General features: G+C 40.2%; 1 protein-coding gene across 3 annotated transcripts in view; it reads right to left on the bottom strand.

Annotated features, from left to right (window-relative positions):
* sik2b (salt-inducible kinase 2b) overlaps window positions 1-27,418 on the bottom strand; it is a 46,476-nt gene extending 19,058 nt beyond the window's left edge. For 2 of the 3 annotated variants that reach the window (XM_005455795.4, XM_005455796.4), the window contains exons 1-5: window positions 26,854-27,418; window positions 23,203-23,319; window positions 17,449-17,512; window positions 6,246-6,407; window positions 262-386 (exon numbers count right to left, since the gene is read on the bottom strand). In XM_005455795.4, the coding sequence (XP_005455852.1) occupies window positions 262-386; window positions 6,246-6,407; window positions 17,449-17,512; window positions 23,203-23,319; window positions 26,854-26,991 (606 nt within the window). In that variant the 5' untranslated portion in view covers window positions 26,992-27,418. Of the gene's footprint in view, window positions 1-261; window positions 387-6,245; window positions 6,408-17,448; window positions 17,513-23,202; window positions 23,320-26,853 lie in introns of those variants that run through there. The other variant, XM_019367597.1, reaches the window with a different exon arrangement.
* Between the last annotated feature and the right edge of the window lie 412 nt (window positions 27,419-27,830).

The following is a 27,830-nucleotide window of genomic DNA, read 5'->3' as shown; positions in this document are numbered from 1 at the left end:
CAGAATGACATGACAGGAACCAAACCTGCTGACTGTATGAAATCAAAACTTTGTTTCCACTAATATATGAATACATAACAGTCTCAGAAGTGAGCATCCGATGATTTCACGTGGCTTACTAAAGCAGACGGTGCTTAAAATCTCAGCAATAGAGCTGAGAAGATATTACAGGGAAATTCAATCCACAGGTATGCAGTTAAAAGGAATTATTAAAAATAAGGTGTTAAAGAGATGTCCGATTTATGCAATCAGCCATTTTACCCAGATATCCAGCTGTGGGCCTTCATACTGTTGTCCCTCAAAGACCTCTGGAGCAGCATAGGGCGGGCTGCCACACCATGTGGCCAGAGGCTTCCCGGGCTGGAAAAAGTTGCCAAATCCAAAATCTGCAGAAGGCGAAACATCAGGGCGGTAAGTAGATTAAAGATCGTTTCAGACATTTAGGCTTGTAGAGTTGGTAATGGCACACAGAAATCCTGCTGTTGTCCAGCAGTTTCTGCCCTGTGACCGTAAAATGAAAGAAAAAGAAAAGAAAAAAAGAGAGTTCAGGCACTTTGAGACTATAAACAGTATGGATGTGATATGTTGAAATGGGAAAACTATAAATAGTTTATCAAATTCAGCATGAAGACAAAACTCAGAGTAGCAGTTCATAGTTTTGTGTCTTCATGCAAGTTTTGTATAACGCAATGTGTGATCCACATATTTGTACATTTACGAAATGGACCTTTGTATGAGGTAACCTCCCCCTGGAGACCCACATGAGGTAATCGGTGCTGTTCTCTGATTGGTTCCCTTAGAATGGCTAAAAGTCAGATTTTAATCTTCAGAAGAAAAAAAAAAAGTGAACAAATGGACAAAATGATGGGAAGTTCATGTCTGCCTTTCATTACCATCCAACTAAATGCTGCAGCATAATCGGACAAATTGCACTGAGCCAACATGTGTGCCTGCAATCACTCAGCTAACCTATTTTCTTATGAGTCAATATGACTTTCACCTATGTTCTCTTCTTCTCATCCCTCAGGTCCTCTCAACTAAAAGATCAGTTTGTTCTAATTCAGTTTATACAAATTAAAAAAAAAAAAAATAGCTTCTTAGTTTTGAGAATTTGATTTTTATTTATCAACTTGGAGACTGGATTGAATTTTTAATACTCTTTGCTCTATCAAAAGAAAAGAAAAGAGAAACGGAAAAATAACAATGGATAAATAATTTCATGCTTAGTTAGTTCATTATCAATGGGAAGGCGTCACGGAGCCTGACAGCTACAGGAGCAGACAATCACGCTCACTTAGCCCTCCACCCCCACCGTTTTTCCATAATTCGAAACAGTTACATAAACACCAAAAATGTATTGCAAAACAAATAAATAAGAGATTAAAAAAAAAATAAAAAATCTGGCTTACATAATGGGGCTGGAGGTGATGTGGGTTCACACACACATGCAAAGACACAAACAACACAATGAGCAGTGTGTGTGTGAGAGCAAGAGCCAGTGCGACCCAAACCCCCTTTTCCTCAACATGATCCTTTGCAGTTCATGTAAAAGAAACTATCGACCAATTTAAGCCAAATTCAAACTGACGAGATGATCAGGACTGATCGTGTGACTTTTAATTACCAAGAAATTTGTATTTTTTTCCTGTGTCAACTCCATGTGTTCAGAGAATTGTGGAAACACAATTTTCTCCAAAGTTCAGTTTTTTTCTTGTTTTGTTGTTTTCTTCACAAAAATCAAAACCAGACCAAACCAAGTATCCATTTCTAACTTTAATAGGTGAGAGGTACTTTCGGCTGCTCCCTTATTTCCCGAAGGGTCGACACAGCGGATGGATCCGCATATTTGATTTGGCACAGATTTTATACCCTTCCATAAACCCCTCCCGGGCTTGGCACCAGCACTTAGGAGTGCACTAACTTGTGACCTCCGGAGGCTGGGTCTGTCTCTCCTCCTGATCTCGAACTGGGGATATTTGAGCAAACTCTTATAAATAAGCTGGACAGACCTAGTTTTTAGTAGTTTGAATCTGTATGACTCAGTCAGATTTAGAATGCTAGAAAAACAATGGTAAGTAAATTATTAGGGGTTTTGTTTTTTTCTGTGTAGTGACAAATTGTTTTAGTGTTAAAAACTGAGGCTGTGTGGGTGTGCAGAGGTCTGATAGTCAAGAGTTACATCATAAAATGTGATCAGACTGGCCATTTCTACAGCAAACTTTGCTGCATGGTGTCTCTTAAAGGCAAAATGCTTAAAAATAAAGAAGACGATGAAGAATCCAGGCTGTCAAATGTTTTTTTGTTTTTTGCACACACAAGAAAAGCTGCAGGAGATTATAGCTTAAATACCTGTAGGAATCAAGTTTAAGCAATTAGCAAAGGGTAAACTCCTGAACAGAGCTGCGCGGCTCTTTGAGTGTGTACGTGAGCTCGTGTAGTCGAACCGTTTAATTACTGCAATGCAGGTAGCAGCAGGTGCGGCTGGAATAAAATGAGAGCTAAAGCAGCGTGACACTGTGGGTTTATTACAAGTATGTTTGCTGTCTAAAGCTGCTGCGAAGGTGAGATGCGAGATGTGAGATGCAGGCAGAGCTGAGTGGAGCAGTGCAGCTGGTTTATCGTCAGAAGCTGTGACCCATTTCATGGAGCTGAATACTGAGCAGACTGGTTGACGTCAAACACTCCAGCATGCTGCAGGCTACTAACAGCAGTCCCAGCTCTACAGAAAGGGCGGGGCGCGAGCGGGCGTGTGTCGCACACGGCAACATTAACATAATATTAGCTAAAAGATGTCAGGCAAGAACCTATAAAGGTTTATAAGACTGCACGTGTAAAACAAAACAATTGTATGATGGTGCAGTTAGAGGACGGCACACTTGTACTTAAGCAGTACGGAGCATCAGTAAACTTGTGGCTGCAGCTGCTTTTCTTTATCCTCCTTTTTCTTCTAGATCAGGTTTTCCAAAACACTGAACTGGATTCTTGAACCTTCTTATTGCTTCCTTCACCTGCAACATTTTTCACCCTTTAACTTTCCTCCCATGATTAAACATGATGAATTGAAATGAAGCAAGTTGTAAGTTTCTATGTAGCATGCGAAGAAAAGAAAATTTCTTCCTTCAACTTCCTTCAAAGTTGAAATTTTGAGAATCTGGCATACATTGTAAAATGTGGTGTGCTCTCCTCGGCTCAGCTGGGAAAACAATCTTAATTATGCAGCTATTAGACTTTTCATATTTTTTTTTTTACATTGTTATTAATTTAATGCTAATATTAATTAAACTCATTCTCGTCAAAAAGCATTTAGAGTGGTGATTCTGATCTGGAGGTAGTCATGAAACACCTTTAGGGTGTGGTGCACTTTTAGCAACGTCATTGTGGATACTTTCAACATGAAAGCTTCAAATAATGAAGCTGCAAATAGCTGCTGAAAGCATTTTAGTGATATGACAACATGTGTTGGATAATGTGATCAAAACACGTGAAGTGAATAAAGCTCAAAAACAGGAAATGTATACACTGCACTGTACGCGTGCATTTCCCTGCTTAACCACAATGGCGGCGTTCTCGCTTACTCTGAACCAGCAGCCAATGCCTGCTTTTGTTTTTGTTATTCCTCCTCCTCTCTTTCCATTGCTTTCAATCTGTCAACTCGAATGTAAAGGGGCTGTTTGAAGTGAAAACATTAAGGGCACACCCCGCTGCTCCTGTTCCTCTTTCCTCTGCAGCCACCAGGAGAATGACCTTTCTTTGACTGACCGCCTGTTAAGGTACATACAGACTGACCAGAGGCGGCCTTTAGAAGCCACGAAGCCACCACTGGACTGAAGAGAAAAACCCAGAAGCATTGGCACTTTATCTGGATGTACACATTCAGAGTAGTGCCAAAACGTATTTAGCCGACAAATAGAAAAAGAATTGATTATATTAAGATTTAATTAGCCGTTTATTTTATCAACGCAAAATACCAAACACTTGCTCAACTGCTTATTAATGCAAATACGTAATCAGCCAACCGCATGGCAGCACCTCAGTGCCTTTAGACACGTAGATGTGGTCGTGGCTCCTTCCTGCCTTTTATAAACAGTTCACGCTGATGGTAGCGGTGTAACGGTGTACTCCGATAGACTTCATAATCACTTCATAATCATCTCAATCCAATAGAGCACCTTTGTGATGTAGTGGAACAGGTGATTCACATCATAGATGCAGCTGGAAAATCTGCAGCAGCTGTGTGATGCTATTGTGTCAATATGGACCAAAACCCACGAGGACTGTTTCCAGCACCTTCTTAAATCTATGCCACGAAGAAATCAAGCAGCTGTGAAAGCAAAAGTGAGTCCAACCTGGTACTAGCAAGGTATACCTAATGAAATGTCCGACAAATGCATGTCAGGATTAGAAAGGCTAAATGGGCTCCTGATTGACAGCGAGTCAGTCAGTTAAAAATACCTTTCAACCTCTATTTTAAACCTATACAACCACTGCATTACTATTAATGTTTATTATTAGAACTATTACTTTCATTTTAATCTTTTCTTGTTAATCTTGCAGACCCATTTGCAAAATAACATTTAATAACACAACAATAACTAAGATTTTAAATAAAAAGAAATAACAGAAACACCATTAAAAGCAAGATACTAGATAAAAGTAGGAGACTTAAGCAACGTTTTCTTTAGAAATCAGTCTCACGACCTTCATTGTTTTGATTCATATTGTGACTACAGAGTGTATTTCACCAATATAACTTGTCCTTGTACAGAAGACTATGATGAACAATGCTGCTTAAGACTGTGAAAAAGATTTGTCTGGATGTTACTAAACTGAGGACATTTTATGAACAAACTAATGGTTCAATCAATAGCACCCTGATAGCAGAAGGCCTAGCACATTTTCCCTTAAGATCTGAAAATAATCTGATTACTTAACAATGAAACATAACCATTACATTTCAGCATGCACATGCACAAAAAGCAGTACATCTATAACTCTCTAGAAATGAGTCGATCCCATGTACAGTGCAAATCTGACACCTGTACTCATCCAAACTTCATGTTCCATTTACCAAACTTGTCCGAGCATGTTGTAGTCAAGAGGAGCACGGCGTGTACCTTGGAGATGATGTCCTCCCCAGAGAAATTTTCACTAATCACAAGCCAGGTAATGTTCTGTTCATTGTTTTCCTGCTTCAAATCTAATCTGCTGTGCGGACAATCAGCTGTGAGTCAGACATGTTTGTGAAAATTACTGCTCGGGTAATAACATCTCCAGGTTATCATCTTGGACCCTTCTGAGAAACCGTGGACAGGATGATGTGAGTAATGATGCAACGAAAACAGTTATTCTGTAGTTCTGTCCGCTTTGTCCTTTTCTGGTCTCGGAAGAAAGAAAAAGGTGCATTTATCACACCAATAAACAAGGATTTGATTCAACTACCTGAAGCTGATGATATGAAGTCCTTTGAGGACAGGAAGCCATTTCCTTCTCTAGCACATATTCAGGGTCTGGTATCCTTTCACACTCGTATTTTTAGCCGCACTCATGTGATCAGCTCACCTTAGATGGATTTCAGTATCAGCTCTGAATTAAGCCTCAGATAAACCTCAGACTCTCTCATAACATGGTCCTAACTGAAGGCCTGCCACCCTGCTATGCACGCTCCTTATCATTCTTCCTTCATCCCCTTATCCGATACTCTGTCTCCAAAGTAGCTAGTCAATCCCATCGCCCTATCTCCTCTTCCATTAAACCTAACCGTCCCTGCGACTACCCCAGCCTTCCCCTTCTCCGCTCTGGGACAAGGCAGCGGGGTGACATTCCCACAAGCTAGCTCTAAACATCAGCTGCTTAATAATCGCACTTTGATGCCTGTACTACAGACTTCCAGCTTAGCCTCAAATATCTGCCTCTGGGTCTGTTCTTGTCTTTGTCCTCCATCTTTCATGTTTTTAAACTCAAGAGTCACCAGGGAAGCATTTTTAAGTTCCTCTGATCATCAGTTTTGAAAAAGTAACACAGGCCTTTAAGCTTTTAAGATGTCTGTCATGGGATCTCTCGCCAAACAGCTATCTTGCAAGCAATCTCTGACCAATTCTCAGCACTGCAAAAATGACCTAAGCAGGCAGTGAAGACATTTCTGAACACGAGCGCTGAGATCATGACAGGCAATAGATCAAAAACTCATGTGGAGATCCTGGATTTTTCATCTACTGAGTTTATGGGTCCCCTGTGCAATGTGTTACCTGCAATCTTGATGTTCATATGGCCATCCAGCAGCAGATTCTCAGCCTTCAGGTCTCTGTGAACGATGTTCCGGTTGTGACAGTACTCAACCGCTGACAGGATCTGCCAGAACTTCCTCCTGGCCTCTAGCTCACTGAGACGGCCATGCTTTGCCAGATAGTCTGCAGACATTGGAAAGAGGTGACGTGTCATGTTAGAACTTTAAGTCTATATCATTTTTTTTTTATTGATTACATAAGCTGGCTCTACAGGTCTTCCGAACACGGCTTAAGGTATCACCATACAGTTGAAAAGAATGCAATGAAAGTTGAATTTCTTCATTCAACTGAGTGGTTGTGCTGAAAGTATAATTTAGTTTTGATGAGGTGCAGGCTTGGTGCCAGTGGTAGCTTACAGCTGCTCTACATTACAGCATGTTTTGTGAACTCATTCAGTGCAAGATGCAAGACGTAATTTTTCTTTGGAGACCCCTGCTCTAGCCCCGCGTGTGCATGCGTGAGTAGGCATTGGCTGACGGCGAAGAATGCACCGTGTTGTCATAGCGGAATGAGGAAAGCGGAGACAGAGGTTTCCGAGAACAGGTCTTCTGCTATATAATGCCTAGATTAGCGCACACTGCTCAGCTTGTAAGTTGGGGGTCGGTTTAATAGGATACTGAAATAAATACAAACTGAGTTCTTTTTCCAATGAAAAGCAAAAACACTGGATTTAGCAGTTTATCTGCTTAGCACACACTCTGCACACAGCAGGACCAAAGAGTGAGTTTGTGGTTGTTTAGAAAGACACAAGAAACCAGAGTCGATTCTCTCTCTGGAGAGCCACAGTCATAAATTTTGCCGTCGTCTTTTTCCAAGCACTCAGATCGCTGACCTTTCTCTCATGGTGTGCTCTCGCTCTGGCCTTACTGTTTGTGTGAAGTTTGTCTCAACACACTATTTTACAAGATGTATGATTTTTTTTTCTTTTTTACAGCCCTGTGAACTTTGAAAAGTGTGGCGTTTGTTGCTGTCGGCAGGGCTCCTCTTCACACCTCTCTGTCCAGATAGCTTGCTAACTCTTCAATTCACACTCAGTGGCAAACAAGATAGGACACTCTGCTGCCTGTCCTTCCAGCTGGCATGGTTACAGACCACCAACTAAACCTGACAACAATGCACAACAACCACAACAAACCCCACCAACACAAAATCATGAGGAATGTAATTATGGGAAGACCCACTAGGCCAGTTTCATAAGAGAGCATTTTTGTAATCAGGAAGCAGATGCAGACTGGCAGCTTGGTTTGATCGAGACAATAAAAACAATGTTTTGCTTTTGTCTTTTAACTCGTTAGACATACCTGATATGCTTTCCTTTTCATATCGCTGTCATTTCAGTGGTGTGCACACATCAAGTACTTACAGGCACAGCAAAGTCATACTAAGCCTCTTTTAAAGCCAATTTAGTTGATTGCACACTTTTTTCAGATGTGTGCAGTCAATTAAACATAAAATATTCAAAGTGTATGTGTTGAGGCCACCATTGTGCGTCACACTACACCTCATCTACACAGCCCTGCATCTCAAAGCCCCGATATTAAAATTGTGTGTGATAGATAGCAACAGAATGAGAAAACCTTATTAGCGAGTGGCTGACAAATTCCATAAGAGTAGGTCCCTTTAATGAACGGGGGAATTTTCAAGCAATGGTGCTAATCAAAAAACACACTGGGGAGGGGAATGTGTTGGGGAGGTCCAAGGTTGCACCTGTGGAATACAGCAATCTAAAATAAAAACCGTTTCAGGACATAACCTCTCCTTTTCTTGGTCGTTAAAGCCTTCTTTATGGGTCAACATAAATACTCGCCATACTGTTACAGAGCCTAACAGTGTACAAAGTGGTTGATTTAACTCTTTACCCCTTAAAAACCAACTAGGGATACACTGAAGGTCTTTTCTCTCACATTTCAGGCCTGCTTATAAGACAAAAATGACAAGGTTTGCATCAGAAGTTAGTGAGGGTTGTCTGTGCCTGTGCAGCTACCCTTGGAAGGGAAGGTCCTCTTTATGGGGTAAAGAGTCAAAGCAGGGTTCCTTGCAGCCATTACAGAGAGAGGTAAGACTTCTATTTTTCCTGTGGTGTTGCACACTTCTTCATGCAAAACCTAGTGTAAAAGTAATTTTGTTAAAGAAAAAACAAGAGAAAGAAATCAATTTAAACCCTAAAACAGCTGCAGATTAATTTCTCTCAATGACCGCTTGATCAACTGACTATTGTTTGCAGCTGTGGAAAGAACACCGCCTGACTGCTTTTACACTGAAATGCTCAACAAACCAAACGCTGAACACTAAAGCGTATCTTAGCTCTGTATGAACAGCAGCACGGTGTTGCTACTGCTTGTTCTACAGTCACACTGGAAAAACAAGCCATTACTGTTTAAGCAAACAACACTGTACAACACACACACACACTCACACACAGAGTATGCAGCATGTTGCCCCAGTGGAAGGATGAGTAATCCACTGATACAATGTTGGTGAGGGTAAGGACCTCAGCACAGTGAGGCATGCAGAGTGGCATTCTGGGAAAGCGAACAGAACAAGTATGAATCATAGGGGTATTAGGGAACAGCTCAAAAGCCACTGTGTTCCACTTCTGCTGAGAGCTGCGTGAGGAGCTAAATCTCTTAACAGCTGCTCAGGTTTGAAGGGGACAAACATCATGGGTACAGACCGGCTTGTTGGACAGACTTCAGATAACACCGTGGGCCAGGCACTGGGAGCGTGTATACATGCGAGCGTGTGTGTGAACGCAGAGGACATGGGGCACACGGTCACACACTCCGTTTCCACATCAGTAACTGATACCCTAACCACTTAAATACGACAGCCTCATTAAAGTCACATCTATATGCACGGTGATGGATGCTGGTGTTGATTTAATACTGGCACACCAAAGGGGTTAAAGGGGAACAGAGCCAATTGGAACAGAGCAATGCCGTGTCATCCAAGTACCAATCAGGCAAACATCAGCTGCAGCTACTGGTGGTTATAGTTGACCTCACTTGTCCTTCTTTGGATACTTATAAATACACACATAAAAATAACACCTCTGTTTTATCTGGAGAAACAAAGCCCACATCTTAAACCTACATACTCCACCTATTTACTGTAAGCCCATCCCATTGAAACTTACTGGTTATTTAACTAGGGCATGGGTTTTTAAAAACACATTCAGGGTTGGATTAGGTGATCAAGTGATACCACTGTCTCGGTAATCCTTTATTCCGATACTTATTTTTAAAAGGAAGAAACAAACTTTTGTACCTACATTTAATGAATTACCTTAAAAAACAAAACAAAACAAAACAAACCAAAACAAACCAAAACAAACAACAACAACAACAAAAAAAACATGTAGGTTTGTGTATTTTGAAGTACCCTTTGAATGGCTCCACAGCGCTGTGCAGGGGTGTCAAACAAAAGGCCCAGGGCCAAAATCGGTTGACAAAGACTCCAATCTAACCCGTTTGGCGGCTTTGGAAAATGTGAAGCAGGGCATAAATTTGGACTTTTAAGTATACTTTCATCAATTTTGCAGCTTCTCTGACTGATAAAGCTCTCCCCCATGGCCATTCGTACTACACCATGGTAGACAAATAACAGATAAATAATTAAATAAAAGAAGATTTCTTGGTTTTTTACTGGCGATTGCCAATGCCAATCTCCTAGTAGACACACAATTTGAAAATCCTACATCGCTGCGTTCGAGTTATCCCATTCACAAGATTTTCAGCAAACTAGACCTCTGACCTTGACCTCAAGGTCAAGGGTCAACGGGATTCAAATTTTTCCGAGATTTTCAGTAGTTGCAGCTATGTATCAATATCAAAATCCTATATCACCTTGTTCTCAAACGTAGGTGTCCACCAGTGAAGACAATTCACTAATGAGGGGTAAAAAAGGACATTTCTTTCTTAGACTCATGTTGACAGACTTTTTATTTGCTCTGGCAGCATTTTATAAAGTAGAAAAACAGACATACTGTGAAATTGCACTTCTTTTTTCTTATATTAAAACATCTCAGGGATTAACTGTGTAATTAGACTTCTTTACACGGGAAAAAAGGCGGGTTTCACTGGTCCAGCCCACTTAAGTTCAAAGTGGACTGTATATGGCCCAGGATGTAAAATAAGTATGACATCCCTGGTATAGTGATTTACACATTGTCTAAAACGGAAAGACTCCCGGTTCGATCCCGGGAGTAGATATAAATCCCTCTGGTCTTGAGTCAGGAAAGGCAGCTGGTGAAGAAACTCCACCACATGTGAAGATACCCACTGTGGCAACCCCTCGTGAATGAGTAGTTTCTTCTATACTGTAGTGGGTTCGGTGGTCAGATAACACTAACATTTCAACACGTCAGACTACATTCTGACAATTATAACAAATCTAAAAAGCGACGGGCAGACTAATCCACAAGAAAAACAGCAATTAGTTGCAGCCACATGGGAGGCATTTAGAAGTCAAGGACACTGAATTACACTTAAATAAATCCATCTTGACATACTTTAACATTCCCATAAAAATGTATGGCATACAATATCCATGTTACTTTATATCTGAAGCTGCGATTTTACTTACAGACGTCTTCATGTGACCTGAGAGTGAGATGAGCTAGAATATGTTGTTTTGAAAGCCTCGACATATAAATGACCCATAAAAATAACATTGACATATTTTTGTATGCTGATATATTTTATGACGAGGGCAAAGCCTGTAGAAAGAGCTTCATCAAAAGGGATTTTATAGCGCTAACACCTGACTCTACATAGGCCTGTGAGCATATTTTCTTGATGAAAAATAAAGCTGTATTCAGGTATGCTGTAGTCTGTCAATCATGGTTATTTTAAGTGTGGGTTGCAAGACCCCAAAAAGAAAAAAGAAAAACGCATTAAAAGGAGTTTGACATACAAGATCATGTAACTCACATTAGCCTTGCTAGCGTGTTACCTAGATGATTAATAGCAGTGTCATTAAAAATGATAAACTACTGCTGAGATAAATATAAATATATGAAGGTGAGTTTGTAAAGTAATCGGAGTGAGGTGTTAAAGCTGTGTGAAAATGCGCACGTCTAAAAGATACATGTTCTGTTTTATCAATCACTAAAACTTACATTGCTTCCAAATGTCTGAACTCACACTGAAGACAGGAGCAAATTAGCTGAGCTCAAATGTAAACAAACATATCAGGTTAAGTATGGCACATTTTTCTTCTAACATTTTTTTTTTTTTACTATTATTATTATGTATTTATTTTTTTGGCTCCTTGAAAACTTCTGTGGAAAACTCTGCCTGTCGCTCAACTAAAAATACTTTGTATTACTTCTTTCAAAACTAAGGAAGTCAGCAAGCTCATGCTTAACCCCTATCCCTGTTCAAAAAGCCATATATTACCTTATCTACTGGAATTTAGATAGCAATGATTACATTCACACACACAAGTAGAATGCACTTCTTTGACTTTCCATATATTATCTGCACAATGCAGAGGTTGGTTTAACTAGTCTACATGAATAGTACTTGAAATTGTGGTATACTTGTCACAAAAAGTTCCAGGGCTTCTCCAAAATACCCTCCTTGACCTCAATGGAAAGTCTTACGGAGGTCAAGCAAAGACGTGGAAGAATTCATGAGGACATAAGAAAGGAGAAACACAGTGCTAAAAGAATCTGAATGCACTTTCACAAAGCTATGAAATAACTTATGCTGTACTGTTAACCAGCAATTACATAGCAATGCATCTCAGGTGATGTTGTGGAGTAATGTCACAAGTACAGTAACAAGTTAGTGCTCTTTGTGGAAAGTATGCTTTTTGGAGTGTACAAATAAGCAATGCATACTTAAAACTTTTGAGAAGCCACCTCGACACTAATTAGTTGATCGAAGAGCAGTTGGTGAGATGACCTTGAACAGTCTTTGTAGAACTGTAGAATTAAATGTCCCTGCATTTCTTCTTTTTCTTCTTTATTATTTCTAATTTTATGGAGGAAATATCTATAGTTCAGGCTTAGTACCATATGTATTCGAAAGATCTATATACAGGCATATAAGGTATTTTTTTGCCTTCAAAGCTTGCAAGTACTTCTAGTTTTCTTTAAGCCATCCGTTTGTTTGTCTTTTGATGTCACTGAAGTCCAAGCTTCTGATGGTTGACAGATCTGCTGAAAAGTGACCAAGCAATATGAAGGATGGCTCACGGAGAAATTGAAATTGACAGTCTAAGTAACTGTTTTTCAAAAATAGCCTGAGTACTCCTTTGAAGTCAACACACTCTGTATCTCATTCCCTTCCCAACACCCAGACAGAGATCTGCATGAGTGATTTTACTCACTGCCAGCTATTATACTCCCCTCTCTCCAGCAGTGCTTTCTTAAATATGCATGCCCTACATTTCCCCACCACCTTCCAAATTCAAATGGATGTCCCCTGCTCTCGCCTCCATTCTCTTCTGCCTCCTCTCCCTTACTGCTTCTGCTCTCTGCTTTATTTGTGGTTGACCCAATTTCCAGGTTTGATCCATCCTGTGGTGTCGAGGCAGACTGTGGAGCAGCAGACTGACTGACTGACTGACAGACAGACAGACACAAAGCACATCAGCGAGCTGGCATCGATGCCTATGCTGTGCCCACCCACCCTTTCGCAAGAATGAACCCATCACTCTCCGCCTCTTGGTGCCAAACCCAGATCCGCTTCTTTGTCTTTGCGGCTCCAGACACAAACATGCTACCCCCTCCTGCTCCTCCACAGCACCATTTACTATTTGGTCTGAAGACAGAACTGCAGGCTCATCCTTCGTTTCACTGACTGGCTGTAACGGCATGCACTACACTACAACCTCACAAATTCCGCTCTTTATAACCTATGGCCAGGAACAGACCTGAGATATTCATCATGTCAGCAAAGCGGAGGCAACTCTCTGGAGGGCGATTGTGGAGGAAGAGACTGGAGATCTGGCTTGGCAGCTTATCCATTTGTCTGAGTGCATCATGACTTGATCCACCTCCACAAAGTGTATTTGGAAATCTGAAATGATTGTTCAATTTCACGAGATTGAATACTGTAATACTAGTCTAGTGCTGCAGATACCAGTTGTTGTCTGCCTGGCTGAGTCAAAGCTGCTATTGCTGCGGCTGATGATGACATATAAATGTCTTACATAACTACATTACATTGTGCAATCAGGGCAGAGGGGTCTGAGGAATCAGGACACAATGGTTTTATAATACCCAGAGATGATCCATGAGAACATCTATGGATTACAGAAAATGAGGCTGACCCATCATCATGATCAGTTATTTAAAGGGATAGGTTGACATTTTGGGAATTGTGCAAACTCTTGCTCATAGCTGGATGATTAAACTGACACCACTCTCTACAGCCAGGACACAATTAGACGATAAAAATAATAATAATACTACTAATAGAAGCAAACTAGAAAAAACCGGCTAGGTCGACTGTGTCCAAAAGCACCCACCCATACCAACGCTTTTAAAACAATTTATTTATAACCGCAAGATTTTATCCCACATTAGTCATTTCTCAATCTTTCTGCTAAGCAAGACTAACAGTTTCCTGGCTCCTGATTCATATTTAAAAGAAACTAAATTATTGAAATGCAAGCAATTATCATTTGTACTGCTATTAGTTTGAGTAGCTGCACACAGAAGGGGGCTTAAAACAGGGGTGGGCAATTAGGCCACACTTAAGACCTAATTGTAACATGTACTCCTACCAGCAGCAGTTTATAAAGAGATAAAATTAATATCGAAACGAACTGAGCTCAGTTTATTGGTACGGTCTTCAACAACAGTCCCAGTTTCTCATGTGGCTCCTTGCATACATTAATTAAAGCTTTTGGCTCAAATGAATGAATATAGTATATATATGTACATAACATGAAGTTTTTATTTGAAACCACAGCAGTCGCTCCAGTATGGGACGAGTTCCAAATTCCAAGTTTTAGTCGCAACAACATGTGAGCCTCTCCATCCTTATCGCTGTACACTTCTGTACTTCCTTCTTGTTTTTAAACCACACTCGTTTCATTCATGTTTTTCTGGGTCTGCTTCCCCGCTCTCTCTAGGTCACAGAGGCAGTAGTTGTTGCTGCTGAGTCAACATCACAAGTGGAACACTGGTCTGCTCTTTGAATTACAAAGACACTAAAATAATAAAAACAACAACAACAACAACAACATACACTCACACATAACAGACATGACTATTAAGTTTACCATGGACTATTGCTTGACTAATCCTATCAATTCCCGTGTCTGGAAGCAGGCTACGTGCAAGCATTCTCAGACTGTCTAATAGGTGAGGCCATTAATCTATCTGGATCATGAGACACTTACAGGTTGTCCCCATTAGACAGGCCTACACTTGTGTTCATAATTCTTGTATTACTTGTATTATATTATTATTTCTGAACTAGAATTTTTCCAAAGACTACTTTTTAAAAAGACTATTTTGGTTGTATTTAGCAAAATATTAAAAATCTAGAAATTTATGCAACAAACTGAAACGCCTATGGGCTCGTGTCCAGCAACCTGGATTGAAGATTGTAGTCTGTACAAAGTGTACAAACTGAGGGTGTGTGTTGTGCAGCGATATAGCGCGTGTGGTGCTATGGCCGACTGAGATAACTTCTTATCTTCGTGTACTATTTTCGATATGTTCTGACTTGTCTGTATTTTCCAGCACCAGTGTATTTTGTTTGTGAAAAAAAACAGAACAATTTAATGAACTCACTTTAAAAACATTTTATTGTCTCTTCTGGATTCAGACATGAAATACCAAATATAAACCTACATACTAGTCGGTCTCTGTAGTTGTTTGTTTTCAGTACCCCACATACCAGCACCAGTTGGAGAGCTGGTGGTTGCTGGTTGGAGAGCTAAGACAGTATGAAGGAAGCTAACAGCAAAACTTTTAGCTTTCTTTATTCGCAAAATGCACATACATTTCCTTATATTTTGCATATTTAGGCGCAGCCCGATGTTAAAAAACAAAACAAAACCCCCCCCAAAAAACAAAAACTGGATTTATTCCAATTTCTTTAGTTAAATGTATGAAAAAATGTCAAAGATAACACAGTTTGCCAGACATATTATACTATTTTTGTAGCAACAAGATGATTCCCAAAGAGCTGTTAGCTGAACACCTAGCATATGGTCGGATGGGTAAGACGGCGCTGGCACGGCTGGCAGCCTTAACCCAATTTCCCTCGGGATGAATAAAGTATGATCAATCAATCAATCAATATCTCGGCATGGTGTGCAGTGTGACCTTAAAAACATTTGCGGAAACTGGACAAATAGAGGACTAAAGAAGTGGCAAACCTAAAATAAACTGATGAATAAATGAACCATCTATAGAAGATGATCAGCATTTGTCATGTCCTTAAGAAAAAAAATATTCAACAAAGACCTGACACAGGACATGAGAGATGGATCTGGCACTTCAGTCGATCCATCTACTGTTCACAAAATCTCACGAGAAGTGGTTTCACTGCTTCATTTTCCAATATGGCAATAATCCCAAACCCACTGTCCATGCAGTAAAAGCATTCTAGACAGAAAAACACATAACGGAACGCCATCAGTCATGGATCGGCCTCCCCAGAGCCCAGACCTCAACATTATTGGAGCAGTGTGGGATCATCTTGACAGACAATGGAACAAAAGGCAGCCAACATCGAAGAAGAGCTTTGAATATCTTTCAAGAAGCCTGGAGAACTATTTATGAAGACTACTTGAAGAAATGACAAGAAATGTCATGAAGGAAAGATTCTTCCTTAGCCTATTAATATAAAACCATGATCAGGTAAGTGTGGGCAGATATCCAAGACCATGACAGCAAGAAACAGATAAACGTTTGATTGGCACATTCCTAATCTATCTAGCCTTCACATTTAAACCTTCTGGTTTTCTTTCTGACTTATAGACCCCAATTGTTCACATTCATCTGACTAGTAAATGAAGAAATCTCTGTATGTTTGTTCTTTGGTCTTTTGGCCAACAGCTATTTCAGGATCAGCACTTCCAAAGAATTTCAAGCTAGGTGGAAGAAGTGCAACACTGAGTTCTTCTGTTATTTGGTCTAAAATTAACTTTATTTTACTTACCATGCAGTTTTAAACAAAGCTGCAAGCCACGATCATCCAGTCAGGCACAGCCACATTTTAAGTGAAAACTAAATTTGTGACTGTTGCTTGTCTGAAAGATCAAGAAGAACGCATTAAGTCTGGTTACAGCTTTAGCTTCTAAAATGGTGCACCGATCTGTTTGGTAAGAGGAAACTTTAATGCAGTTGCAGCAGTTAGGTAATAAATAAATCTGCTGATCAACAGAAAACAAAAGGATTTCAATGACATCACAATGTGAGACTTTGCAACGTTTGTTTTCTCTAAGTGATAGTAAAATAATTCTCTTTGGCTTTTGGAAACTTGGTTGCACAAAACTAGCTGCAAGGACTCACTGACTTGCAGATTCGGAAAGGAAGGTTCACCTATAAAACCTCCTTGGTTTCTGGTATATTACTATTTGTATGGTGCAAAAGACAAAATAAAGAAAAGCAAAAAAGAAAATACTTGTACCTGTACAAGTATATGACAAATGCTCTTAAACATCCCACCGGAGTTGAACAAAGGGAGTACTGAAAATTAATCTAAGTGCAATCTTAATGAAAGTGGAGGAATGACATGTTGCTTGCCAGGACAAAGAAAGGAATCTTATCTCCATGACATGCATTATCTCAACATTTGAGCAGTAAACCAGTCCAGTGTGGGCGATTCTGCGGTACAGATAGTAATAAATCGAACTTATTCCCCTTTGAGGCTGCCCTCCGGCAGATTTTACAGGCCCGGGGTGACGTCATTTTATACAGCAGGAAAGAAATGTCAGCACATTTACTGCAACAATTACCAGCAGCACATGACAAGGGTCACAGGATACTCGTGTCAGATTTGCATCAATCATATGACCTTTGAGATTGAGGCTGGGATAACCGTAATAGCAACTCAAGCTCAACAAGACTTTGATACTTCCTTGTTTGTAAAAAACCTTACTGACGCAACAGAGTACATTGTTTTTCAGTTGATATGGGAAGAACGCAAATAGCAATGGGCAGACGGATCGTATACTTGAAAAGATCACTCACCAAAGATCTCCCCACTCTTGGCATACTCCGTGACTAAATAAAGCATGTTCTTCGTCTCCATCACCTGAGAGAGGGAGAGGATGAAGGAACAGGGCCGAGGGGGAAGGGGGGAAAAGAGACACACAAAAAGAATTAGATTAAGTAAAAATAAATTAAAAAAAAAAAAGAAGAAGAAAGAAGTAGTAGTTAAAAAAAAACCCAAAAGATAAAAATAACCAGAAATATCACACAATTGACTACAGGGCTCAATGTGTGTTTAAACTGCAGTGTCTGGCGTTCGTAAAATCGTGAGAAAAACTAAATGCATGAATGGCACGGGTCTAAATATGGCAACCATGTAAAAGAATGGAGGTGGACAGTTGGTGTTGTTGAGTATATCTGAATGGTACTTAAAACCTTTCCATCCTCACCCGGTGCCGTGTTGTGTAGGAGGAGGAGAACCGATTTAGAAGCAGAAACACTCAGGAGATGAATAGAATTAAATGCGGAGGGGAGAGTCAGATGCAGAGAAGAGGATGAATCAGACACAGCGAGCCAGACATTCACACTAGAAATCCCACGCTCATTGTTTATGATCAATTTTCCATCTGTTACACTGACCGATTCATGGATTTAGGAAATTAAAGCCTTTTTTTCCCTCTTTTTTCTTCTTGTTTTTCTTTTTGGTTGGTCTTCGTTTTGTAACAAACACATTGTCTGTCCTCTGTTTACAACCGATTGATGAATTAAATCTGGGTATTGGTACTCTGTTGAGAGCCAATACAGCATCTAATGGAAAATAAACCTTTTCACAGCAGACATTTTGACCCGTCGCAGCAGGAAAAGCACAGGTGTAACTAATAGTATTAACGATGGCTCTGTTTCATGTCGGCGTGCCAGTAAACCAGCATGGAGAGTAGTTGGGCCCTGGCACTGGCCCCACCTGAGTAGATGTAGTCATTATTAATGATATTAAATCACCCGTGTTTGACAAGATAAAATACCCACTGTGGGAGAGAGCAGTTTTTATTCTGTGGCTGATCTCCCAGCTTCTCCTGCGAATGAATAACACAAACACGGGATTGCTACCTTCTTATATTGTTGGTCATTTTCTAAAGTTCATACATCTGGGAAGGCAGCAGAGCTAAGGGCAGACAGATGCAGCAGATGTTTTGGGCAACATCTTCAAGAAGTGCCGACATTGCCATGTGATAAAAATCAACAGTTTATTCTTCTACTTTAAATTTTAGAGGTAATGCACATTAGTCAACAAGAGTGATGCTCTTGTGCAACTGCAGGCAATGATTTTTGACACCTGTGACAAAAACAAAAAACAACCAACCAACCAAACAAACAAACAAAACTATCACAAGCACAACAATAACAGTGTAAGTGGTGGAAATAATAAAAAGCAAGGCAATTTTCATCATCGGGACTTTCTGATCAAAGTAAGTAAACAAGACAATGAATAATTCATGACAAAATAAAAATTACAGGGGTTTGATATAGCCAGTCCTGCTTCAGAGGTTTAATGGCATGCAGTAAATTCTGAGAGAATTCATAGTTTGAATTTTAAAAACCAATAAAAGAAAAATGCACTGTGTGTTAGTGCTTGGTGTTACATGTGGGCTGGCTTTGGATGTCCTTTGAGATAACGTCACGAGAAGGTTTGAAGATCAATTAAACATTTATTTTAGACTTATTTTAGATACTGTCTACTTTAAGTATCAGACTATGATAAAGAGCACCTCTAGTTTCCTCTGTTAGTTAAAGAGGGACTTATTGACCCAACAGTGACAGGAATCTGCCGATTTTCAACATCCTCGACTCGGGACTCAGTGATCGGCTGGTCAGCTTCACTTATGCCTGATGATGAGCTGGCCCTTTTCATGCGTGCGTATGAAGACAAGTTCACCAACATGTGGAAAACCTAACAATCAATCTAATTAGACACTTTAGTCACCTTCACGAGATTGTTAGCTTAAAGAAGCTAACAAAGCCAGTAAGTAGCTAAACCTTTGTGACAAGACAGCAGCCTTGTTAGAAGCAAAGGATTAAAGCAGTTATACGGAAAATAACAGCACCGAGTGAAAAAAAGTCTGATATCCTGTTATCTGGTGAAGTAATCAACACAATGGAAAATTAAATTTTTTTGGTTATATAACTGTGTTGCACATGCTTTTGTTTGGTAAGGTAAAATGTGTCGGGTAAAGGTGGGTGTGCAGAAGGTCATTTTCAATTAATCATCCATAAATCTTTCCAGTGGAAGAGCACTTTATTTCTAGCTGTTTCAGTAATAACTTATTGTAGTTTTGGGGGAAAACTGAAGTTTAAAAATTAATTTTAGTATGAACATAAAAAGTTTAGTTGACAAAACCAAAAAACTAAAGATGTTTGGCTTGCATAAGCTGTCAGTTATAGTTACCTCTAACTGTAGTTAGACAGGAACCCCCCCAATAATAAATAACATAATAATTGAAGCTGCTACCTTTCTAGTATTAATCACATTACAGTATATTGTTTTAATAAAAGTACGGTGAAATAGTGATTTATAGCTTTAAATGTAATGAACTGAATGGGTTTTCACACCAACCATTGATTGCAGTGTTCGGTGTACTGACATGGGGTCAGGGTCAATCCAGTACTATCCTTAATGGATTCAAGCATTTTTCTTTAGTATGACTCATATTCAAATGAAGCACTCACATTGTACTGGCATTACTCTCAGTATTACAAAACCTCTTTCAAAAAATAACATCAACTGGAATAAGAGCGAAAGCAGAGAGCTGAAGCCCTAAAAACAGCCAGAGGATTAAAAGATGGACAAAAAAGTTTGGAAGTCAGATCAGGGGCCAATACACAAAAAGGCTACACGACACATGAAAAACAAGAGTCTGGATCCACTGTTCTGTATCTTTGTGCGCCTTCATTGGCTAGGTTTTCCTCTGGGCCACAGAGCCAATCCTAGTTTATGAGACTGGAAAGGAAATCACTAATTGACCGGCGCTGATTGGATGGTTAGGCTGCTGGAAATAATGATACGCACCAAAATAACTCAACAGAAAGCTGGAACAGTGCCACATGGTTGTGTAATGATAATGAACACTCATTTACTTTTCCTACACAGTAAATGTAACAGGACCCAAAGGCTTATGTAATACAACTGAATCACCAAAACTGTTGAGTTATCAGTGGTTAGGGTTATTTTGTGAAAAGCAGCGGCCATCATGGTAACTATTTGAAATGAGTTTACCTTCGGCTGTCTAAAACGCCAATAGAGTCCAACAATCACGATCGTTCACTTTAGAAAACACTATTTTGTGAGTCGACTAAATTTATTTGAATGCTGTAAAAGTGCCCAGGTGGCACATGGGAAATTATTTAGTTGCAGGATTTATTTCCCTGAAATATTTTCAGTATATGTTCATACTGCTAATAATGTGCTGTGGTTTAATAGTACTAATGAATTAAAAGCATTAATAGTACCACATTTAAAATAAAATAAAATCACACTCACCCCAATTAGCAGCATGTCATCAAAAAGAAAAACAAAAAACATAATTCCAACAACATAATTCTTGACTTTCCATAGGAGGAAAAAGAAATAAAGCTCTTAATAATAACATTAACAGCAGCTATAATCTATTCAAGCGTCCCAGTATCTCATGACAGGTTGACAACGAACCACACGCAGAACAGCAGAACTCTAACTCTGAAGGGAACATAGCCAACATTAATTTTCCTTATGTACCCAGTGATTTTCTACTGCAACATGTCAGGATGTCTTCAGACAAGAAAACCTGTGGGGAAAGGAGCAATACCAGAGTTCACCTTTAAATGTCCAATTATCAAACTCTGGACTGTGTCTCGTGCATTCAGATGTAAACCAGTATAATACTGAAGTATAACATACTGACTCCACTGTCTGCAGAGGGGGAAGTTAAAAAAAAAAAAAAGATGTTCATGTTCTTCAGCATTCTTCTCTATTTAATGGTTTGTGCTCATGATATCATCCAAAAATCAACTTGGTTAAGAAACCACTGAAACGTACTTCATCTGAAAACAATCTCAGCTCAAGGCAAAGAGACATTTTACTGCAAATTAAAAAACAATAGAACACACCAAACTGGCATTGTTTGCTGATGGTGCCCACAAAATTTAAGAATATGTGCAAACGTAAATAAAAACAGTACACAAGGCAAGCTTGAAGCTGGAAGTAAAAACCTTTTTATTCTTCAACACAGCCTGAACTCTTAAGCAAACTTTCTTGTAATTTCTTTAAGTAGTCTTTGGGAATAGTTCTCCAGGCTTCTTGAAGGACATTCATGTACCGCACAATTCAAGACTCTGGGGAGGCCAATCTATGAATGATAGCGCTACAAAGTTTGTGTGTTTTTGTGTTTTTTTTAAATCCAGGTATGCTTTTACTGCACTGGCAGTGCATGCTGAAAAGTAAAGCTGCTGCCAGATGGTGAATCAAAGTCTGATGGAACATTTGTGGTTTCAGTTTGTTTTAGCACATACAAACTGACGTGGTGACTCGTGCTGGAGTCGAGCAGTCAGTTACAACTCATTTTAAAACACACGTCACATATGATGAATCCAAAAATAGTTTGTTAAATTTCTGCCGCTGGTATCTTCATACAGTGTGCAACGCATACAGAGATGAAATAAGTGCAGAGAGCCAGTCAGTCATTAACTATGCTCTCATATCTTTAACTGCAGTGGCAGGTTCTGCTAGGCCACAGTTGTTTGCTTATGCATTAGAAAATGACCTGGACTGCTCCTACGTTTTCACACTACTATTACTACTGCTACTACTACAGCAAGTTCTCCTCCACATAAGTGTCTCCTTGCAAATTCTTGGGCCCTTCAACAGCTGTTACTTTGGGTCCACACAGTCAATGCATGTTACACATTACAATCTCACCCCTGCCTTCACAAAGATAAACTTTGACTGGAGACGTGGAAAAGTGCACGTATTCATTCAAAAGACGAAAGTAATATCAACAGGCTCCGGAAAACTTTTCTGGGTGAAAATAAAAATGACTCCTAATGTCCTCATCAATGTACATTTTCAACACATTACTCCACTCTCTGAAGCATGTTATCCTTACTCACCCGAAAACATTGTTTCCCAACCACAAATATTGACCCATGATGTTCTCTTTCTGTCTTTTCTGTGAGACTGTTTGCACAGTTCGGGCTGATTGATGATAAAGACTAACCCAGAGCACCCATTACAGCAGTTTACATTAGAAAACACTCTAGCAGCATGTCTTAATTTGGGCCCGTGTGATGACGCTTTTAATAAATTTTGACAAACTTTTTTGTAAACTGTTAAATTCCTGTTTAAATATATGCAGTACTCTGGGCATTCTTCCAACATCACCTCTACAGTGTCTGTGACAAATCGCAAGAGATTGGGATTGGACGGGTTAAAGAAAAGTCAGATCTAAGCACTCAAGACAGAAATAAATCTCTGGAAAAACTCTTGATCAAGGCTTGTCAAGTGGGAGACAAACACTAAATTTAAAAAATGACACTAGACTACTTATCTTCACAGCATTGCAACACGGGGGAATAACAATTAACAAATATTTCCTTTTGGGAGAGACTTAAATGCACCAGAGACTAGAAAAAAAAAATCATGCCATGCTGTAGTCCAAATCAAAGTGGAAAGATGAAATCAGCACATCGAAAAAGATTAATCGTTTAGTCCCCATTTGGCACTCAAAAGATTCTGCGCTACACACAATGAAGCCAGAGACTCACCTGGTAGAGCTTAATAATGTGGGGGTGGTCCAGCATTTTCATGATCTGAACTTCTCTGTAGATCTTCTCCAGGTTGACGGCATCCAGCTGGGTCTTGTCGATGATCTTAATGGCCACCTGCAGAATCAAGCATCAACAACACAACTGTAAACAATCAGTTTCTTAATAACACACATTGTTAAAGCTCATCAGAATTTGATGGACAATGACAAGGAGCTCCCCCCATTCACGCAAACACTAGTGCAGACAGGAATTTGATGTTCTCCAAGCAACAAAGGCGGACAGTCTGCTCCTCTTCAGGGTTTCTTTGTGCCTATTTTTTGTGGAAATGAGAAAACTGTTTGTGAGATAAATACAGCTTGTACCGAAACCTCCGTAAACAGTCTTCAAATAATGAAAAATTACATCGGAGATCCCGCTGATGCAACCACCTGCATTACTGGATATACACACGGCCACAATGACACGAACAAGTGTAAATCACACACGCAAAACTTCCAACACGCTTGGCTTTGATTAACGATGGCTGGGAAGGATCAGGGCAACATTAACATCTCATCTTTAGACTGTCTCATAAACAGCATTTCATCAGAAGTGCTCCAAGCATCTGTGAGCGAAGCTGAACGAGTAAACAACAGGGGACCCCGGCAATCACACCACCGTTAGACTGAGCTAGAAAACTCAGCTGAGGGCAGGATTTTAAAGCACTGAGCTGAAACATTAAGTTTTTAGATTTAAATGTTTTATTCAGAATTCTGAGTCAGAATTTAGATTTTCAAAGAATTTATTAGACTTTTATTTTTTTTTTTTTATTTACCCACCCACACACAGAATTATGAGGGCAAAAAAGAAATTCTTAATTCTGAGTGGGGAAAAAGTCTGAATTTTGACTTTTTGGGAAATTCAAATAAAAATCAAAAAGAAATACAGGAATATAACTTTTGATTTAGATTTTTTTTTTTTTAAAGAATTTTTTAGTAGCCCTAATCAGCTATCAAAATAGTGGCTATTTATTCAAGTTCGTTTTAAGCAAATATCTCTAAAAAGCATCTAGTTACTGCTTCAGAAACATGAATATTTAACATTTTTCCAATTCTTCCACGATATAAAACTGAATAAATTTGACTTCTGGAACTGCTTAGACAAAACAAGAATGTGGCAGCACAGACTATAGGGTACTATCTTAGAAAGGCAAGTTGGGTTACAGAGTCATGTGGTTTGAGGATTTATCTGATTCCAAAATAATACTGTCTGACACTGGATTTTCATCCGGGCACTTATCACAGGCATTTTGTCTGTAGCGTGACGATCATATAAACAGCAGATTCTTTTCACATTACTAAAATTTTCATCAGGAAAGTTGCAGTGATCGACTATCACAGTGCACTGCATATTTTTTTTTTTAGGTTCAAGCCCACTGTGTCAGTGAAGCGGTATTATTCAAGTAAGTCAAGGAAATGTAATGCATTCTCTTGCACGGAGCGTGAGCACAGCTTTTTATTTTAACGACAGATCTGTAACTTATTGACCTGCCTTTAACATATTAACAGTTTGGACTTACAGATGAGTAGCAATGGGTATTTTGATAGGTTTAACACTTTCCATTATCATCTCCCTAGCTACGTACAGGCAGGTGTTCAATTCAGGATTAAATTGAAATCTTTTAATGGCACTCCAGCTACCTGTGCAGACCCTTCGAGCATGAGATTCAAAATCTTTGTTCTGCTACAGAGGGACAACAGAGCACCTAACATGAAAAGATCTGTGCTAGCTGATTACATTGTCAACAAAACTAAACCCACACACAGCACATAAGACTTCTCATGAACTGTGCTGGCACAAGGTCACTGGAGGACAATGAGTTAGAGGGGAATTTAGCTCATACAATGAAAGCAGAAAGACATGATGACGCTATAATCAGATATGGATTGATGTACTACTTGCTGAGCTGACACACAAGACCAGAAGGGAATGGCTCAACAGTATGTAAAGCCACAAGCTGCAATATGTACTTACTGGGATGAATGGGTCAGTATCACATGCAGGGGCCACGCACAGAATAAGTAGGTTATTTACACAGAGATAAACCTGTCCGGGAATATGCCCACACATTCACATCGTCGCACCACATCTGCTGTTTCATGTGTCAGTACACTGGTTTTCTTTACACTATGCTAATATCACTTGTGCCCGGGCAAATTCTCAAGGCAGATGGCATCACATAAGTTAATAGCCTGCCACTCCGGCTGACCTTGGCTGCTGTAAAATAAAAAAATTAAAAAAACAACAGTGCCAGGCCCACTGCCAGAGCTAGGCAGCTGCATTCGCTCTCCGTACTGACCATCACTGAGTGACCTCTGCCAAACCCAGCCTAAAAAACAACCCATGTTTTCATTCATCTTTAATACCACTCCAGCTGAGGGAGAGGTGTAGTCGCTTAGTGAAATCACCTGGTGTAACGTTTGCCTGAAATTAAAACCTGCATTCACAGAGCTGTTAATGTTACACGGTGCAGATTACCTGGCTAGACTAATGCTGTGCCACTTTGCGTGCTTTAATAACCAGAGTAACAAGATAAGAGTCTACAGAGCCATTTTGTTGCCTTGTTATTCATTAAACCTACCAAGGGTCTCGCCTGGATGATGTAAATCTTTGTTTTTTTCTGTACGGTGTAATCAGTTGGAGGCTCCAGAGATCAAAGTGTGCAGCAGCTCTCCAGTCTTATCACTGTCTCACACAATACAGCTTTTATTTTATTTTTTTCCTTTGCCCCCTTTTCTTTTTCTAACTGAACACCCTTTACAGCAAATTCCTTGTGTCTCTGTCATTACAGCAGAAAGTCGTGGCACTCCGTGGTACTGGTTGAGAAAGGGCCCTTCTGCACAAAGCTGACATAAACCCAGAAGTAAACTCAAACAAACCCCGAGCCCTGTTCCCTCTGCACTCATGCTGCATTGCCTAAGAGTGTGCAATGTTTCTAATATCACTCCAAGCTTAGTTAAGACCCTCGACCCCCACCCCCCTAAAAAGCAGTGCATGCAAAATACTTTGCTTTCCAATTACAGCATATCTGACATGACATACCCTGCTCATCACAAAGCTCTGAGCAGTGTTGAGATAAGAAACAACTAAAAAAATAAAATAAAAAAAAAATCACATCATTACTTGAATTACATAAGGGGACCACCGACCCATGCTGCATGCCCCAGATACGGCACCAGTCACTCTTGAGTAGGTACACTGTGGCTGCCGTCTGGGTCATTAACCAAACGGATGCATGTGCAGAAAAACAAATAAATAAAAATAATAATAAAGCATGCATGTTTACAGTTTGTGTTTCCCAGCAGCTCTAGTGGTCAGACCTTTTTTTTATTTATTTTTTTTTACTGGCAGTGATGTCAGCTGAGAGGGGTGAACGTGCAGTCATTCACTGCTCCTGTACCTGCAAGCTTTCAGGCACACCAGCTGTTGCTCGAACCGGAGCAGTCCAAGTGGCCGGTAGTTATATGATCCAAAGATGCTATTTAGTGCACGGTGCTGGAGAGCATTTCGCTATCTAGGGGTGTCAACTTGTGCATAAAAGTTATATAACTCCGCTAAAACAGTAGCACAAGTTAGCTTTCGGGCTAACTAGTTTGCTCACACACTCACCTCCGTCTTGGTTATGCGGTGTCGGGCCAACTTCACCACAGCGAAATTGCCCTTTCCTAAAGTGCGCTCGATGTCGTAGAAGCCCACTCGGACCGGACCCCGGATCAGCGGTTTTTGGACACTGTCAGCCATGACCATGCTGTTCTAAAACGGGACTGTTCAGTGGAAGAGTAGGAGGCAGCCAGACGTGCAGGGACACACGAGGGGCAGACTGGGGCTTACTTGAGCAGCTCGAGATAAAGACGAAAGGAAAACAAACCGCCCGCCACCGCCGCTGCTGCCACCGCCGCCGCTCGAAGCGTGTCCATTAAAAATACACAAAGTTGATTTCTGTGTCGCCCTCGGCCGCCTGAACGCGACTGTGGCGACCCTGTCCGCTAGTGTGGCGATACGAAGCTGGCCATTTGCTGAGCCCGCGGGCTGTCACACCACGTTCTTCAGTACAATAGAGCTATAATATTTCAGCTTGAGGCGCCTCTATCAGCGACAGAGCACACGAGTTGACTTGCAAAGAGGCATCATGTTCTCCGGTTGACGTGTATTGACGTCAAAGCCATAGGGGTATTTGTACAGGGGGCGGGGCCACCGAGCCGCTCCACACTTCAGTGCCAATTGGTTGCCAGGACAACCAGACCCACCTCTTACGTCAACCGGTAAAATTGCTATTCTGAAATCTGTTTGCTCGCCTGCCCTTCTTGATTGCACGCATAGGTAACTTTGAAGTTTTTGCCCTGCAGGTGTTTAATAAGCTTTTGTCGGCTGCGAGTGAAAAATGCAGGGGGAGACAGGAGCTAAAAGCGGTCTGAACCGGCCTGAAAGCCTCCAGAGTGGGGTCTGCAAAAAAAAGTAAAAAATAATAATTTAAGAAGCAAAAAACCAAACAAACAGCTAGTGTTGCTTTTATATATATACATACATATATATATATATATATAGATATATATGTGTGTGTGTGTGTGTGTGTGTGTGTGTAGCTG

This window comes from Oreochromis niloticus, linkage group LG14 (genome assembly GCF_001858045.2).
Source record: "Oreochromis niloticus isolate F11D_XX linkage group LG14, O_niloticus_UMD_NMBU, whole genome shotgun sequence".
Classification (NCBI taxonomy): Eukaryota; Metazoa; Chordata; class Actinopteri; order Cichliformes; family Cichlidae; genus Oreochromis; species Oreochromis niloticus.
Note: the sequence above shows the minus strand (reverse complement) of the source record. Positions and strands in the feature narration are given on the sequence as shown.